Here is a 16,655-nt window from a genome sequence, read left to right as displayed (position 1 = left end):
ATGCTTAAAGGACAAGAAATCCTTGTCCAGAGAGGCTTAGGGTTTTAGTTGCTCTTTTGAAATGTACATTTGTGAGACTGTGAGGGTATGAGACTTGGGGGGCCAATTGGTTGAAGGGAAAAGATGTGAGGGCATGTCTGGATGACACATCTTTAACCAAAGGTGAAGGTCTTATTTCTTTGCTGATGTTGTGGATTCTCTCTCTCTCTCTCTCTCTCTCTCATCTGTGGTTGTAAGCCAAAAGTAAAATGTTCAGATGGGTAGACTTAAACCAAGGGTGAGGATCTTGAGTGAGTATGCCCTGTTTTCTCGATGTTAGCGGACTCACTCTCATCTATGGCTGTTGGGGGCAAACCACATTAAATATTGTGTGCATAGTGTGGATGATTGCTTGCTTATTCTTTCCTGTATATTGCATAGTTTTCAAAATAGAATAAGATGTAATTTACAGGTGCTTTTCTGGAGCTTCTGGCTTGTCTTTTGATATGACAAACCTTGCGTTTTCATACATCCATTGACACCCTGGAACTAGCATGCAAATTTTTTAGTGTGTTTGATATGACATCTACACCAAGTCCAAACATATCCTTGGTTGTGTTTTTTTTGTAGCCTTTATCTTTCTTGACATTCGTGGATATCTGTGGATGTAGGCCAAAAATGGAAGGTTGAGGTTATGCATGTGGGAGGGTAGAATAAGATATCCCTGTAACTTCTATCTTTCTTGATGTTGGCCAATCCTGTATCATCATTGATGCTGTTGGCTAAAATTTAAACGGCTGAACCATGTTAAACATTGTTTGCATTGTACGAATGATTGCTTGCCAATTCTTTACATATGTTTGGCCAGCTTCTGCTTGTTTGGTAGATTGGATAGTTTTCCTTAATAGAATAAGATATAATTTACAGCTGATTTTCTTGAATTTCTAGATTGGCTTATAAAGCATCTTTGTTTATTTCTGTCCGCGAACTTAGGATCCAACAAACCTTGTGTTTTTTTTAATCATTCTTTCATTATTGAATTTTTTTTTGAAGGAAAAAGAACATGCTTTATTTATTATTCCTCTATATTTCATAATATTATTGGCCCTAGAACTGACTCTCTACTGACATGCGGATTTATAGCCTCCTTGCTATGACATACATACACAAATATATAATTAGCAAAATGGGAAGTTGTGCTTCCCCTAATGAACCAGCAGAAAGAGCTACTGCAATTTTATCAGCCTTAAATTGGGAAAAAAATTTTCAGTACTCTTTTATTGTGAATAGTTGATGCTTACTATTGCAGAGCTACTGCACACCAAGGCGATTGATCCTGCCTCCTGTATCATGGCTAACAGATCATTCATTTTCAGATGTTTGTTTTCTGCTAACATTCTTACTACTTCATGAAGGCTGTAGAGAGCATTTTTGTCTAAATCATTGAGCTTTAAGGCCTCTGATATGCTGAGACCAAATGGAGAATGACCTTAGTCTTATTGCATGACTGTAGAAGAAACTGACAGAGAGGTTGAACCCCTAGGCAGTTGATCCTGCCTCCTGCATCATACCTGACAGATCATTCAGGCATTCTTCACTGACATGGGTGCTCTCTTGTTTCAGGTTCTAATTATAGCTTATGACCTCTATTTCATGAGATGAACCTGAAAGCATTGATATTGAAATTCTAGGGAGCAGAGTTTAATTTTGCAGAGTCGATAAGCTGTTAAAGCCCTGGGATCTCATGGAGTATTCCTTTATCAGTTTTGAGAAGAAGGAATCTTCTCCTTCCAGCAGCTTCTCTGGTGTGTCATACTCTGCTATTCTTCCTGTTCAGAGAAATGCATTTTTAACTTCCATCCATTATTCCTTTGGTAGAATTATTAACTTCAGCTAATTTCTCCCTTTTTCCTATGAATGGACTAATACTCACACATGCGGATATATATGGTATGTAAATATGTATGACTTTGTGCTTACCTTCACTAAGGACCAAGACGAGATCACTATCTATAACTGTGTGGATTCGGTGAGCTATTGTGATGACTGTCCGGTCTTTGAATTCTTGACTAATGATGTTTTGTATCACTGCATCAGTTGCAGAATCAACTGATGCAGTTGCTTCATCTAGAACAAGAATGCTGCTCCTCTTTAGCAATGCTCTTCCAAGACAGAATAATTGCCTTTGGCCCATGCTCCAATTTTCTCCATTTTCAACCACTGTTGGAGCCCCATAATAAGTTTTCATGTGCAAAGATGAATGCTTTAATACAAGTAAAGAAATAATAGGTCAAATTAATGAATCTAACCTGTGCAATCCAACTTGTCTTCCTTTGCACGTACTAGATCGCCAAGTTGGCTTTTATCCAAGGCCTGAAAGATAATTGAGTTAATTCAGTGAAAATACTCAGATCTGATTAATACTGATAATTCATCTTGAGTTATGGGTTATTTTTATCAGAATCCGTTTTATTGGCTTAGCATAAATGATTAATAAGCAGTTTACTTGATTATTTCTAAATTATTATGGTAAAATTGATTTACAAACTGGATGGTAGCTCTGCTGTATCTTGTCATGGAAAATGATGCAGACTTCCAAGACATGATTTACCTGCCTATGTCCTCATTAGCCTTGTTAGGTAACCCCAGTTCAGAAATCAGCCTGAACACATACTGAGGCGGTTGAATTGGGTAGTTTTAGGCTTTTAGCAGCATTTATTTACTTATTCTCTTACTAATTATCATAGAAACACAGAAATGTAATGGAGATGATTTGGATCCAGTTAATAATACTAATAGTTTCACTGTGGCAAGCAGTAATTACCTCCCATATTTGCTGATCAGAATATTGTTCCAGTGGGTCAAGGTTTCCCCTAATTGTTCCCTCAAACATTGTTGGGTCTTGTGGAATGATGCTAAGCCTTGACCTTAAGTCATGAAGGCCTATTTTGGAAATGTCTACATCATCAATTATAATTCTTCCCTCGTTTGCTTCAACAATCCGGAAAATGGCCTGTATGAGGGTTGATTTCCCACTGCCTGTCCTTCCTACAACACCAACTTTCTTCCTTCCTGGTAATGTGCATGTAATGTTTTTCAGTACTGGTGGAAGATATTCAGCATAACGGATCTGCAACAAGGACAATCATGTGCATGTAAAAATTACTGAAAGAAGAACAAGAAGTTACTTTATTTTATTTTATTTTTTTGAATTTGAGTTTTCTGGGAAAGGAAGATGCCTTTTCTCCTTTTTATTTTCTTATATAAAAATTTGTAGAGCTACAGGAAATTTGGTTTATCAAAATGAATTTCCAAATTTGGATTTTAAAAATATTTCCTATTGTGAATGATATTATGCATGCTGTTGAAGCTTGATATACATTATTGGTTGGCAACGTCACAACTTAAGCTTGTAAGTTAAATGGTGATCTAACACTTGGAAATTGTGGAATTTCTGAAAATTTTATGCTGGTGTTTAATATGGAAATAAATATCTTATATTTTAACTTGTTTTGAGATTTTGACTTCGCCATAGAAGCTTACCTGCAAATTTTTGAAGCTAATGCTTCCAATTTCTGGCCAATTGCTTGGTGGTCTGCAGTCTTCTATTACCAGAGGTGCCTCGCTAGCAATTTTTGAGTACTGAAGTATTCTTTCAACTGATATCATTTTGTTTTCTGCATTGCATATATTCCATATTACTGTAGCTTGCAAAACATTCAAATTGATTCCATATGTTATTGCCAACCCAGCAATGCCTGCAGAATATCCAATTTCAGTCAAGCCCTCACAGGATAACTCTCTCTCTCTCTCTCTCTCTCTCTCTCTCGTAAGTAGAAACTAATACATACTTTTGTGGAAGTGGGAAATTTACTAATCAAGGACCGGGTAGACCACAGTGTTACGTGCATGATGCACATGCATGGGATGTGATCGACTTTTTAGTCTTTTGCACCCAGTAGAGTTCCTATGCATGAGTGCCTATGGAAGAAATGGTTTTGTGATTTCTAAAAGTATGTGGTGCTCACTTGGATTGATAATTCCTTCTGGGAGGGTCACAAGCAAAACCAAGGAGAAGGCAAAGACAAAATTGGACAATTGGTTCAATCTGAAAGAAAGCCATTCCATTGCTGACACATTATGAAACCATGGCCTTGAATAATTGTCAATAAGTCCTAGGTTTGCATCAATGAAGCGGTCCCTCTGGTCAAATGCATGGATTGTTGCTGCTCCAGAAAGTGATTCTGCAAAATGGTGAAGGATTGGAGATATCTGTATGCCTGCTAAGCGGGCTAGTTCTCTTGCCGTTGGTATGTAATATTGCTGAAATCACAATAAAAACTCAAAATATTACATCAATTATCAAAATATTAAAGCTGATCTCAAATGACTCTTTTAATGAGAGAGTTTATGTTTCACATATTTCAAAATGAGTTTATTTTGCTAATATTTCTCACCTGTTTTTCTAAGACAACTACAACAATTCAATTGCATTTTTTCAAAATCATGAAAACTTGACTCCATCTTTTACCTAATGAACTTGAGCATGCAAATGCTATGGAACTGTTATTTCATTTCCATGTGCTTTACAACCCATTACCCATCTTGGGCTGGATGGAAAACTTAAGGCAGAATATGTGTCTAACCTGGTACCATATGCAGATTGCCGTTACTGGAATGATGATGGCAAACACTTCCCATGCTACCTGTGACATCACTGCAATAGTCCCTACCATCTGAATTATCGAGAAAGCACACCAACCCAATTTGATTGCTATTTCCAAGTCTACCACACTTTGGTCTGTAGATGCCTGTGCATAAGAGTTCGAGATTGTGAGTCTTTGGGAAACTTATATATGTCAATGTCTCATATTAATGTAGCAATAATGTTATAGGGCACAAATTAGAACATGGGGCTTTTACCTTACACTTTCAGGAAGCAGAAATTGACAAGTAAAGATCTGTACCATTGCTTTGGATTGACCTTGAGTGCTTTGAATTTAAAGATACCTTTTCTCTTGGTTGCTTTATGATCTATAATTTTTTCTTTCTTTCTGTTGAAATCCTTTAGAGTTCAATTTTCTACTTATTAAATTCATGAAATCTGATTATAAAGATATCGACTGGAAATTTCCCTGTCAAACCTAATAGCAGCCTGAATGTTATGATAAATTTTGGCATGCAAGCTGAGGATTGTATGAAATTTTGTTTCTTTTACTCTTAAGGACTCTTCATCGTCAAAGTGGTAGCATTCCTGTCTGAAGTATTCTCTGAAAAATTCTTCTTGGCATGCTGTTGTGTTGTCTGGTAAGATAAAACTGGAAGGTGTTTGATAACATGGGGAGCATAGATATGAGAATGTATATGCAAGTTTCTGGTTAATAAAGGCTTCACGCTTAAAGATATTATATCCAAAGACAGAATTTTTCATGCAGGAAGCATCATATGAATATATGGAAATCTTGAGGAGTTTTAAACACTTGTGCTATATAGGATTGCCTTTTCATTTTCTTTTGCATGCAATATTTTCCTCTTAAATTATGTTCTCTGTTGCTTTATTTCAATTTTAGTTTTTATTTTTTTAATAGAATAAGTGTTATTAAAAATAGCAAAAAAAAAAAAAGGGCAGCCCGGTGCTCAAAGCTCCCGCATATGTGGAGTCCGGGGAAGGGATGGACCACAATGGATCTATAGTACACAGCCTTACCTTGTATTTTTGCAAGAGGCTGTTTTAAAAATAGCAAGGAGCAAAAAAATGCAAAAACAGAACACGAAGTCCTCAATCAAAAGAAGAGAGAAAGGAAAACCAGTATCATCTTAACAAAGCTACCAAGTCTTGATTAACATCCTGAGAGCAGCATCCCTTAAAACAGCCTGCACCCAAACCAGATACTTTGACGTTCTTTTTCATGAAAAAAACTCTAGCATTCTTCTCCAGCCAAATTCCCCATAAAAGGGCACAAAGAGCACACAACCACAGCCTCTCCACGTCCGTACCCATTCAAAACCAAAAAAATATATACTCAAAATTTCTTCCACTGATTTTGGGGAAAACCAGACTTCACCCACCCAAATAGTGTGTTGAACCCCACACAGATTAACAATGTGAAAACAAATGCAAGGCATCCTCAGATCTACTCCCAGGCATGAGACACATATATGGAGACAAAGCTTTAGAAGTCCTACTCTGTAGCAAATTGTTGGTGTTGACTATATTTAAGGGCCACTAACCAAACAAACAGCTTTAGCTTAGGAGGAACTTTAGTGTCCCATATGTCCCAAAAAACAGGAAAAGAAAGATCAACATTAAATAGATAAGAAAGATTTTCACAAATAATCCCTTGAAGAATCCAGAAAGCAATTTTCTTGCAGATCATATGTAGATTTGATGAAATCAGAGTAAGTTAAATTTTCAATGCAGATTTTAACTTTTTGCAATTGCATGTATGTGTATCAATGTGTCACACACACGGAGAATACACAAAATCAAAATAAAATGAACCACAAGAAAATATAGACATGTTTCTCCAACCTTCTAGTCAACTTGTAACATGATGTAAACAGTGTTCAGGATGAACTATATCTTACTCACCCGGTTTAGTATTCTTCCGGTTGGGGTTGAATCAAAGAATGCCATTGGAGCTCGTAGTACACTATGCAGCATGTTGGTGAAGAGTTGCTGTGATGTCAGAAGGCCCACTATTGATACTAATGAGGCCCGCACCAGTACACAAAGAGAACTTCCAACAGCAAGAAGTGTATAAACAAGTAATATGAAGTTCATCCCAGCTGCTGGCTCGGTATTAGTTGAAGGGGGACAAGCCCATGCCATCCAGTAATTACTGGCTATCTGCAATACTTGGAACGTTGACTGTGCCAAGATTGTTATTGGAACTAATGCGCCACCCTTTACAGCGGTCAAGTAAGACCAATAAACTTCTTTTCCAATGCTTCCTTTCTCCCTTTCTTCATCTTGCAGCAATTTCCCTCCCTTTTCTGTAATCTCTGGAGAGAGATTATGCTCCGAGTCCTGCTTAGTGTATTGAAGTTCTGCATTTGAAGTGGCTTCTGTAATGGGTTCAACATCTGGTGTTGGATTTTGAGGAGTTCTGCTAGAATTCCTGACTGTTAGAATTGATTCTAGAGCTTGGCAATGTGCTCCAACTAAGACTTCAAATCCTGTATTTTGTTCCAAAAGCTCCTCAAATGTCCCAGCTTGTGCAATTCGTCCATTTTCCATTACCTGTTGAGATTAATTTGTTAAATTTTTTTTAGAGAAATTGGAACAATCGACCTCGTTAAATCTTATCTGAGAGCTTGAAACAACTCCTGAAGTATGCTTTTGTTTCTTTCATTAAATGACATGATTTGATCATTTATGGCATGACAATCCATATGTTTTAACTATTATTTTAACAGAATTAATAGTCTGTAAATGATTCCAGAATGACAATAACACAATTCCCTTTTTATCTGCAAAATTTGTTTGATTTTTTATAATTTTATCAAAACACAAAGAAACACGCGCACACACATTGCATGCTTGAATCCAAATATTCTTTCTGGTGAAAATATTTCAACTCATACTTGTGGGTATGACTTTCAGTTTTAATGGGGCATTTGTTTGCACTTAATAGGTTAGAGATTGGCATTGTTTGTTTAGCTCCATGTATTCCCTCTTAACTTCTCTGATTTGGTCAGAAACGAACTCGTTGCTGAACATCATTTCTAGGCTAGCGTAACAATCACCCTCTCTCCACTCCCAAACATCAGCTCCATATTGGGGTTTGCTTCTACATACCCAAATCTCTAGCAATTTTTCAGAGACGACTTTCACGCTGAGTTTGTCGATGAATCGATTTGCACCTAAGTAAGGCCGTTGGCCGCTGCGATGAGAAGAAAATGAACAGTTCTTGTCCCCTAAGGTTATTGTTCGAGTTTCATGCTGCAATAGTACTGGTGTTGGCAATGACGGAGAAGAGGCAGTGAGACAGGTTGGGAATGGCATCATGTCATTGGGAAGGAAGGAGGATGGGATTCGACTCAATTCTGGTGGATTAGAAAGATTTGCATTTAATCTCTGAGGAAGTTGTTGAAGAAATCATGGCGAAGAGCAGCAAAAAAAGATGCTGCTGTTGCTGCTGCAACACATTCCTCTAATTTGAGTTCAACTGTGTTTTTTTCTGGAATGTTCATCATTGCCATTATTCCCTTGCTTGAGTTCATATGTGGCTGTGTGAAATTGGGATTCAATTTTGTTTTATTTTATTGAATTTTTTCTTGAATTTGAATTGCAATTTGATTTCAGATTTGTTTGATTTGTGCTGAATTTTTTCTTTAGTTTGAATAATGCAAGCAATTTCTCGATTCAATTTGGGTAATTTTATTTATGTTCCTAGTGTTTTTTTTATTTTATTTTATAATTTTTAAAAAAATTTCTATAAAATATACATATTCAGATGTTTATCAAACAAGTTACACTTGTCAGTGTTAAGGGTTTCAATCAAATTCTAAATTGGTTCATAAAATTCAGATGCTAATTCAATTTTTAGCTCTAAATGCTTAATTTTGTCAAACACCCCCTAAGCCTTTTAATTTAAAATTTCTGCTACTTACATACCAGAACAAGGTCTGCCACAGGAAGAAACTCGACTTGGTGCGTAATGTAAAGTATTGTCTTGTCCTTGAGAATCCCCATGAGGCACTCCTATGCAAAGTACATGAAAAAAAAGTATCTTGAGTTAGAATTCTGTGATTTTGAGACTCAAACCAGTATAGCGGTCGAAATATTTCTATTTTAAGACTGAATGGTGAAAACCATTTTAAGATTTTAGAGCTAAACAAATAGATTCTAGAAAACTGACCTTAAAGAGTTGAGTGCCTGTATGGGCATCCACAGCACTGAAAGGGTCATCAAGCAAATATATATCGGCATCTTGGTAGACTGCGCGTGCAATTTGTATTCTCTGTTTCTGGCCTCCACTGATATTGATCCCTCTTTCTCCAATCTCCGTTAGGTCTCCGCAGGAGAGGAGCTCGAAGTCCTTTACCAAAGCACATGCCTTTACTGTTCTGTCATACTTGGCACTGTCATAGGGAGTTCCAAAAAGAATATTTTCTCTGATATTCCCAGTCAGTATCCATGGGGACTGAGAAACATATGCCTTTGTACCACTGATCTTCACACTTCCTGACAGCTTCTGCATCTCTCCCAACATGCATGAGAGCAAACTCGACTTCCCTGATCCAACAGTGCCACAAATTGCCACCTTCATTCCCCTCTTCACTTGTAATTGTATACTGTCCAGAGTTGGCCTTCTTGATTCGGGGTCCCAGCTGAATTGCCCATTGCTGATCTCGATTTCAAATTCTGTCTGATCTTTTGGTATAAATTCAATTGCATCTGATTGGATTTCATCTTCTTGGAGGTAAGAAGTAATTCTATCAGCTGAGACTTTTCCTTGAGCAATCACAGATAGTAAATCAGGTAGACTGAATATAGGGTCTTGTAACATTCTGAAGGTAGCCAATGCAGACAAGACCCTTCCGGCAGTGAGCTGAATTCCAAATAGAATGCATGCTCCAAAAGTGACCACAGAGATGATGGTGGGTGCTCCCCAGAAAAAGAAAGTTGAAGTTGCCTGGAGTTTTAGTGACTTATATAGCCAGCTGTACTCTACTTTTCTCAAGCTTTCTATCTTGTGAAGGAATCGGCTGTCCCATGCTTGCAGTTTCAGTGTCTTCATGTTATGGAGAACTTCTGAAGTGGATTTCATCCTCTTATCCTTGGCTTCCATGATTTTGGTTTGATATCTTTTATGGATCCTTGTAATGGGTATGTTGCAAGCCATTATTGTCAAAGTTGCTGCTAATGTTGCCAGAGAACCCAATCCTATGGTTGTATGTAGAACGTACATTGCTAAGGAAATTTGTATGGGCAACATCCAGATTATGTTTACGTACCAGATGAAGTCTGTGATTCTTTGGACGTCCACACTCATATAGTTCATGATTTCTCCACCACTGTGGCTTTGCCGGGATTGGCATGACAAAAGTAGGCCCTTTTTGTATATGCGAGAAATCAAAGCAGATCTCAGTCGAAGGCCTAGCTGGCGTGCCCCAAAAATCCATTGCCTCTGTGCTATTGTCTCGACTATTTTGGCACCTAGAAAGCCCGATGCAAGTAGGTATCCAGTCCTCAAATTGCTATTCTTCTTTGTGCTTAGGAAGTCCACAAAGTCATTGATAAGGTATGGACCAACATATGATGCTACGGCATTTGTCACTGCAAAAAATGCATTACCTGCTGCTTTCTTTCTGGCAAACAGAAAGATTGCCTTGTATATTGATGGGTTTGCAGTTCCATCTCTCTCCTTAACATGTTTCAGGTATTCATCGAAGGAATGGGATAGAAAACCAGCAGACTCCTTCACATCAACTTCTGGGATTTCATCCTGGTCAAGAGGTTTCTTGTTCCCTAAAACAAACAATGGGTTTAGCCAAGAGAAGGTAATGAGCTGGAGAAGAGAAGCTTTTCCATATAAGGATTCCATTTTGCCTTCTGAATGCTGTTCAGTTTTGCTGTGGACAAGTGGCTCAGTAAACCCATTTGGCATAACGGGAACTATACCTGTCTTCCCTCGAATTGAAATTCCAAACAGGCAGGTGGATGCAAGAAAACCAAGGAGGTCTGCATAATCCTGCATCATAATGGTGCCTTGCTTCATTATAATATTTTGGGTATCAAGGGCTGTCCTGATAAGTGACAGCCAGAAGCTGCAAAACCACCAGGATCTCAGAATCCAAGGGAACTTGATGTACTCTTCATTTAGAATTTTGTACATAGCAATCAATGTAATTGCCCATGACATAATTTGCATTATCTCTGATGAAAAAACTGAGACTTTGGAACTGCATTGGGTCTCTCTTTGGTTTCCATTTACCACCATGAGTAGCATTAGGAAATGACACCCCAGTAGTAGAGTGGAGCAAACTATGCAGGCTTTGTAAGTGAAGCTATTTTTTTTCCCAATGGGGTACTTCTCAGTGCCCGTAGCTCTAACTTTTTCTCTCTGGTTGCAGAGTGATTTTATGCTTCTTTTGAAGAAATGGAATAATAAGATTCCCAGGAACCCAAGGTGCACAACTATGCTGATGTTCTCCCACAAGCAAGATGAGCTTAGCTGAAGCCATGTTGTCTGGAAATGAAGAAGCTGATCTGCGACATGTTTCAAAACTGTGAGGACATGTCTTGAAGAGATGAACTAAATTTCATTCTAGTGGTATTCTATCGGTTATACTTGCATTGTGTTTGAGTGCTTGGAATTTGAATCTTAAATTTAAATTTGTGTTGAATTCAATGAAACTCAAGTTTCGTCAATATAATTTTGTATTTAGTGTAGACCAAATCTGTACAATTTCAAATCCAAGATTTGATATATTTGTTCCCAAACACAGGCTTAATCTATTTTCCGTTGTTGGGGGTTTTGGGTCCCCTACCTCTTTGCCATTACTATATTGATTTAAATCTTCATGTATCAAATTTGATAGAAGATCGATTAACATGTGTGTGTGTGTGTGTGTGTGTGTATGCTGTTCTTTAACTCAATTTTTGGCGTACAAGAAGGGAATGAAATTTATATTTATATATTTTGCACATTTTAATTTTGTTTTTTTTCTGTTTCACTCATTTTATTTCATTCCTGCACAGGAAAATCCTTGTGGCTTGTTTCCAAGTTCTTAAAAATGAAAGCAAGGTGTTATTTATGACATTTTTTGGTAACTCAGAAATAAAAAATAAAAATTGTGTTTCACTGGTGAAGATGTCCGTAGCATTTTTGTAAATGGCCTTAAGGATGTTAAGGGCTGCTTTAGCTGTGAAGGTTACTTTTATTTTTATTTTTATTTTAATTATTTAAATAATTAGAAAATATTACCCTTTTTTATATTTAAATTTCTGAATTTTTTATAATTATTTCTAACTTTTTCATATAAACATTGAGTTTTTAAAAATAAATGTTAAAAAACTAGAAAATAAATTAATGTTTATATATATATATATATATATATATATATATATATATATAAAATTACAGCTGAAAGGCCCTAATCTTCTCTATTTGCTTTTTTTTTTTTATTCCCCCCTTCAATCTCTGAGGCCCAAGTTAGATTCAATTGAATATATGAATTAGTTAAATTGTACACCAAATAAAGGCGAAAGGGTTGCTACATACTTACCAACAGATGAAAACATGAGTAAAAGATTCAATAACTTACTGTATTTGTTTTCTAAATCTAAATACTTTGTTATATACATTTGGGCACAAATTAGATTTTCTTCAAACAGTTTATTATTTTCTGTTTGGGTTTGTTTCACATTTTTTGTGCAAATAAAATTTGAAATGCAACATTTAAGGAAAGAATGATAGTCTTTAGCTATAAAGCCGGTCTAGATTTATCTGATCTCGTCCTGCCCTATTAGGAGTAAAAGGGCAGTTCACTGCACAAAACTCCCGCGTATGTGGGGTCCGGAAAAGCGGCAGACCACAATTGGTCTATAGTACGCATTCTTACCTTATATTTTTGCAAAAGACTCGAACTCGTAACTTCTAGGTCGCACTGCAACAACCTTACCGTTGTACCTAAAATCCCCTTTGTCCCACCCTCTTAGGGGTGATAAATAGAAAATGCTTTTTATCATGGGTTCGTGACATTATAGGCCCATGAAGAACAATCTGTCTTTATAAACAGTAAAATAAAACATAAATTTGAACATTACCTGATCAATGAACGGGTAATAAGCAGGTGTCCATTAATAAAAATATAATAATTAAGAAATTTTCTAATTAAAAAAAAAAAAGAAGAAAAATCTGAAACTGTAATTCTAGAAAAATAGTGAACTAATCACCACTTCTCGACTCCCCACTGAGCCTGCATCAAACTGCAGCAATAGTTACTTCTCTTGTTTTATAATTCTGTTCCAACATGTTACATTTAAACTGACAAAAAGAAAATTGAAATAAAAATAGAAAATAAATCAATATTCAATAGATAGAATTGATGAATTCATTTAAACTGTGCACAAACAAATTATGACAAAAGATTGATCAATATCTTGTAATACATATTTTGGAACTGAAATCTTTTAGCAATTTATTATAATTTGCTTTGCAAATCAAAGTGATGTCTAATCCATATATTCAAACATAAATCCTGGAACTGCTGTACTGAAGCAATCACCATGTACCTATAATGTGCATCCGTCGAGTAGCAGGCATCACATTTTTTAGCTCTTACTGCAATATAGTATAAACATTTTTGTGGCAAAAAGTAACATAAACCAAAGATATATAACACAGTTAGAACTTCAATAAATACCTCAAAATATATCTCTCACACAAGATGAAGTGAAGTTAACAACTATGTAAATCAACTTAAGTGATAAATTGCCAGCAACAATTTACCAGAGCAAATCAACAGAGAACTGAAAGCAGAAACAGATCATTACTGGTTCTAAAATATGTTGCATTTATAGTATAGCGTTGATGTGTAAATATGCAGATGGGTTCTTCAAGTTTTGATCGAAAACAGTTTTTTACAGTCTCTTTGACAATCAAAGTTTTAAGAAGAGCCAGAGTGGCTGCTTACTCGTTTCACCGTTTAAGCTGATCATGCTTTCCAAAGCCATGCTTCCTTCAGTTCCCTCTGATCAGTTGTGCCGACGAATGTGTGCTAGCTGTTTGATGCACACTGTGAAGCTAAGTGTGAACCAATACGATTATACATATACAGATAGATGGTTGGGTTGTAATGACAATACTAGAGAGGGTCAAGGATCAGATTGCAGCAAAAGTTGGATGGACCCTTTTGTGTTCCAGGATCAATGGGGAGCAGGGGACCATGAAGCAAGCTAGATTGATGATCATCAGAGAAAGAAAGTGAGAGAGAGAGATGTGCCTATGAATCAATTAGGAAGAGTTTTGATGATGATAGCACATGATGGTTTCCTTGGAAGAGAGTGCTTTGAATAGTTGTTTGAAGTCACATTGTGTTTTCTAGTCTCTTGATTATTATTATTATGTGATAATGCATGTGGGACGAGAAGCAAACAAAACTCAGCGATGGGTCTCTTTGTAAAAGTTAAGTAATGGGCTTGTACTCTTATGTATATGAACTTGGAGAGGGAGAGAGACGAATTATTCTGTTTTGGGAGTGGTGCCTGCATTCCGTTTTCATATTTCTGATATATTTAGTGGTGGAGAATCCTGTACCCAAGCTCTGATTCATTGCTTTATTTTGTCTTGTCACACTGACTGGGCAAGAACTGGAACAGCATCTATGATTTCTATTTGATTTTTCCTAACGCTAGCTGTGATATATTGGTTTCCAAAAATTGGTATTGGTACTTGTTTCAGAGATGGATTAATTTTTTGGGAAATTCATGATTAGACTTTAAAGAATGTATATATACCAGAGCAAGCTGATTGATGAGGATGACATATATGTTGAACATATGTAGCCATTAATTATTGAGTTAATTTATGAGGTTGTTGTATAATTTATTTGTGATAATTAAATAAAAAAATAAATCAATGGTTTTTCCACTATTTAATTTCACCTTCATTGGTATATATGGTGACTTGGGTTAGGAGGATGGATGCACACTCGTATAGCATTTCCATTTTTTTATTATTATAAAGTATGGTCACATCAGGTTATATATGGTTGAGTGAACGAAAATTTGGTACCTATTCCACCTAACTTTTGGCTTCCTCTCTTTCTTTACCTTCTTTCTTTTCCATTTTTTTTATATGAAGTTCAAATCTTGCAAAGATGACAAGAGAAATGGAATGAAAATTGATTACTTTTCATGTAGTCTAGTTAGGTCCAATATGGATTTAAAAAAAAAAAAAAAATACATATATAATAAATGGACAATATTAAATATCTAAGGAAATTTATCATGGTCGGCGAGACGCATATATGAACCACACATTCACATGGATCTCATACCCTTCCGTTTGACTGAGATAGAGCAAAATGAGTTTTTCTTTTCTTTTTTTTTGTTTTTTGGGATGTTAATCATTTTCATTCTTAATACATTTAGGTAGTGAGTATCTCCATTTTGAGGCTTATTTGGTTGTTTTTAAATATTTTTTTGTGTAAGTATTAATTTTAATAAAAAAATTAATGAAGATGTGGGAAAATAATATTGGGTATGGCAAGAACAAATATTTCATAATTAATTAACTTACCTAATTCATAACTACCTATAGCATTTCATTGGAATGTTTTAACATCACAAAATATTCATATATAAATTCTTTTATAGATTCTTTTGAAATTAAGATTAATGTTCCTAAGTGATTTCTAAAGATTTTATCTCATCAATAGACCTTAGAAATATTGAGAAGTAGTCATTGGATTAATGAGCTAGAGAAGTTTATGTTAGTACTAGAGGAGCCCATGGGTGGGCTTGATACATATGGGTGAACACCAACTTAACCTAAAAGCTTAAACTTATTGGGTTTTAGACACAACCATATATATAAGCACCCATCATTCACTCAAAATTTTCAATCTAAGACAAACTCACAAGTGAAATTTTCAACAGTTTATTCAAGAACTCAAAATTTAGAATGGAGGAACTACAACATTGGAACTAATAAGGTGTTTTTGTAACTTTGGAATTTTTCTTATGACTAAATTGAAGTATCAATTAAGAAAATACTATTTGGAGAAAACTTTTTGTCTCTATCTTATTTTCTGACTATAATGGAATTAAATCACATGGCAAGTGATTTTGGGTCCCCTCTCTATAAGAACTTTTTTATAGAATATGCATTGAAATTGATGTAGAAGGTAATTTTCTTTCTAAAATTCATCTCAAATTTGTTAATGATGAATAACTAATACACTTGAATATGACTAGAAGCCTATTTAATAGCAAAATTTTTAATCACCATAACTTATCATTCTAACCAACAAGGATTTTAAGAAACCAAAAAAAGTTAATTTGCTTATAATTCCCAAGAAAAAATTACGAACAATTTTTGCAAACGTAGGTAAAGGGTTCCCATTTAAGGACAAACTAAAGTTGGGGGAAATTGCTAATTAAGGTGGAAGGCTGGACTTGATTATGAAGTAAATGCTCATAATCTTGATTTGTATAATATGACATTTGAAACATGAGATAAGAATCATATGTTAATTAGTGTAGCCAACATGATTGAATATTATTCAGCCTAGTTTGATCCAACAAGACCTGAATCAAAGAGATAAAACCAAATAAAAAAGTTAAGGGATTGTCCTTGGTTGTTAGGTTAAAAGCATGAATATAAAATAATAAAAACTTTCATTATGTTTGAGATGAATTTTAAATTTAAATTTGTGTTAATTTAAACCAAATTTAATAAAAAATTATACTAAATTTTATTCAAATTACACATATTTAAATTCAACCCTTGAAATCATATTGACAAAAATAAAAACACATATGGCATGCAGAATCTTTTCAAACAAAATGTCTTTCAAAACTTGAGAACCAATCAAATTTTATATGGCTTTGCATATTAAAATGATTGTGGGCAGAGAGATAAATTTATGCATAGACAGCACTTTCTAGTTTCTTCTCCTTACATGACAAGCTGAGTGCTCTGCTCTGCTGCATCTACATA

The 16,655-nt window shown here is 35.5% G+C and overlaps 1 protein-coding gene and 1 long non-coding RNA gene across 2 annotated transcripts; one reads left to right on the top strand and one right to left on the bottom strand.

Annotated features, from left to right (window-relative positions):
* Positions 1 to 1,230: 1,230 nt before the first annotated feature.
* LOC131166129 (putative ABC transporter C family member 15) lies at positions 1,231 to 14,329 on the bottom strand. The gene is made up of 11 exons (XM_058124437.1): positions 13,627 to 14,329; positions 8,844 to 11,197; positions 8,600 to 8,686; positions 6,572 to 7,222; positions 4,626 to 4,790; positions 4,008 to 4,302; positions 3,523 to 3,737; positions 2,804 to 3,109; positions 2,289 to 2,352; positions 1,960 to 2,199; positions 1,231 to 1,808 (listed from the first exon to the last, which is right to left on the bottom strand). Exons 1-11 carry the CDS (start codon positions 13,664 to 13,666, stop codon positions 1,681 to 1,683), a joined length of 4,545 nt encoding a protein of 1,514 aa, XP_057980420.1. The 5' UTR covers positions 13,667 to 14,329; the 3' UTR covers positions 1,231 to 1,680.
* On the top strand, positions 10,368 to 11,485 carry LOC131166130 (uncharacterized). The gene is made up of 2 exons (XR_009139739.1): positions 10,368 to 10,985; positions 11,062 to 11,485. It is a non-coding gene; the product is annotated as an uncharacterized LOC131166130 (long non-coding RNA).
* Positions 14,330 to 16,655: the final 2,326 nt, after the last annotated feature.

This window comes from Malania oleifera, chromosome 10 (assembly GCF_029873635.1).
Source record: "Malania oleifera isolate guangnan ecotype guangnan chromosome 10, ASM2987363v1, whole genome shotgun sequence".
In the NCBI taxonomy this organism is placed as follows: domain Eukaryota; kingdom Viridiplantae; phylum Streptophyta; class Magnoliopsida; order Santalales; family Ximeniaceae; genus Malania; species Malania oleifera.
The sequence above is the reverse complement of the archived record's forward strand: the minus strand, read 5'-3'. Positions and strand labels throughout refer to the sequence as shown.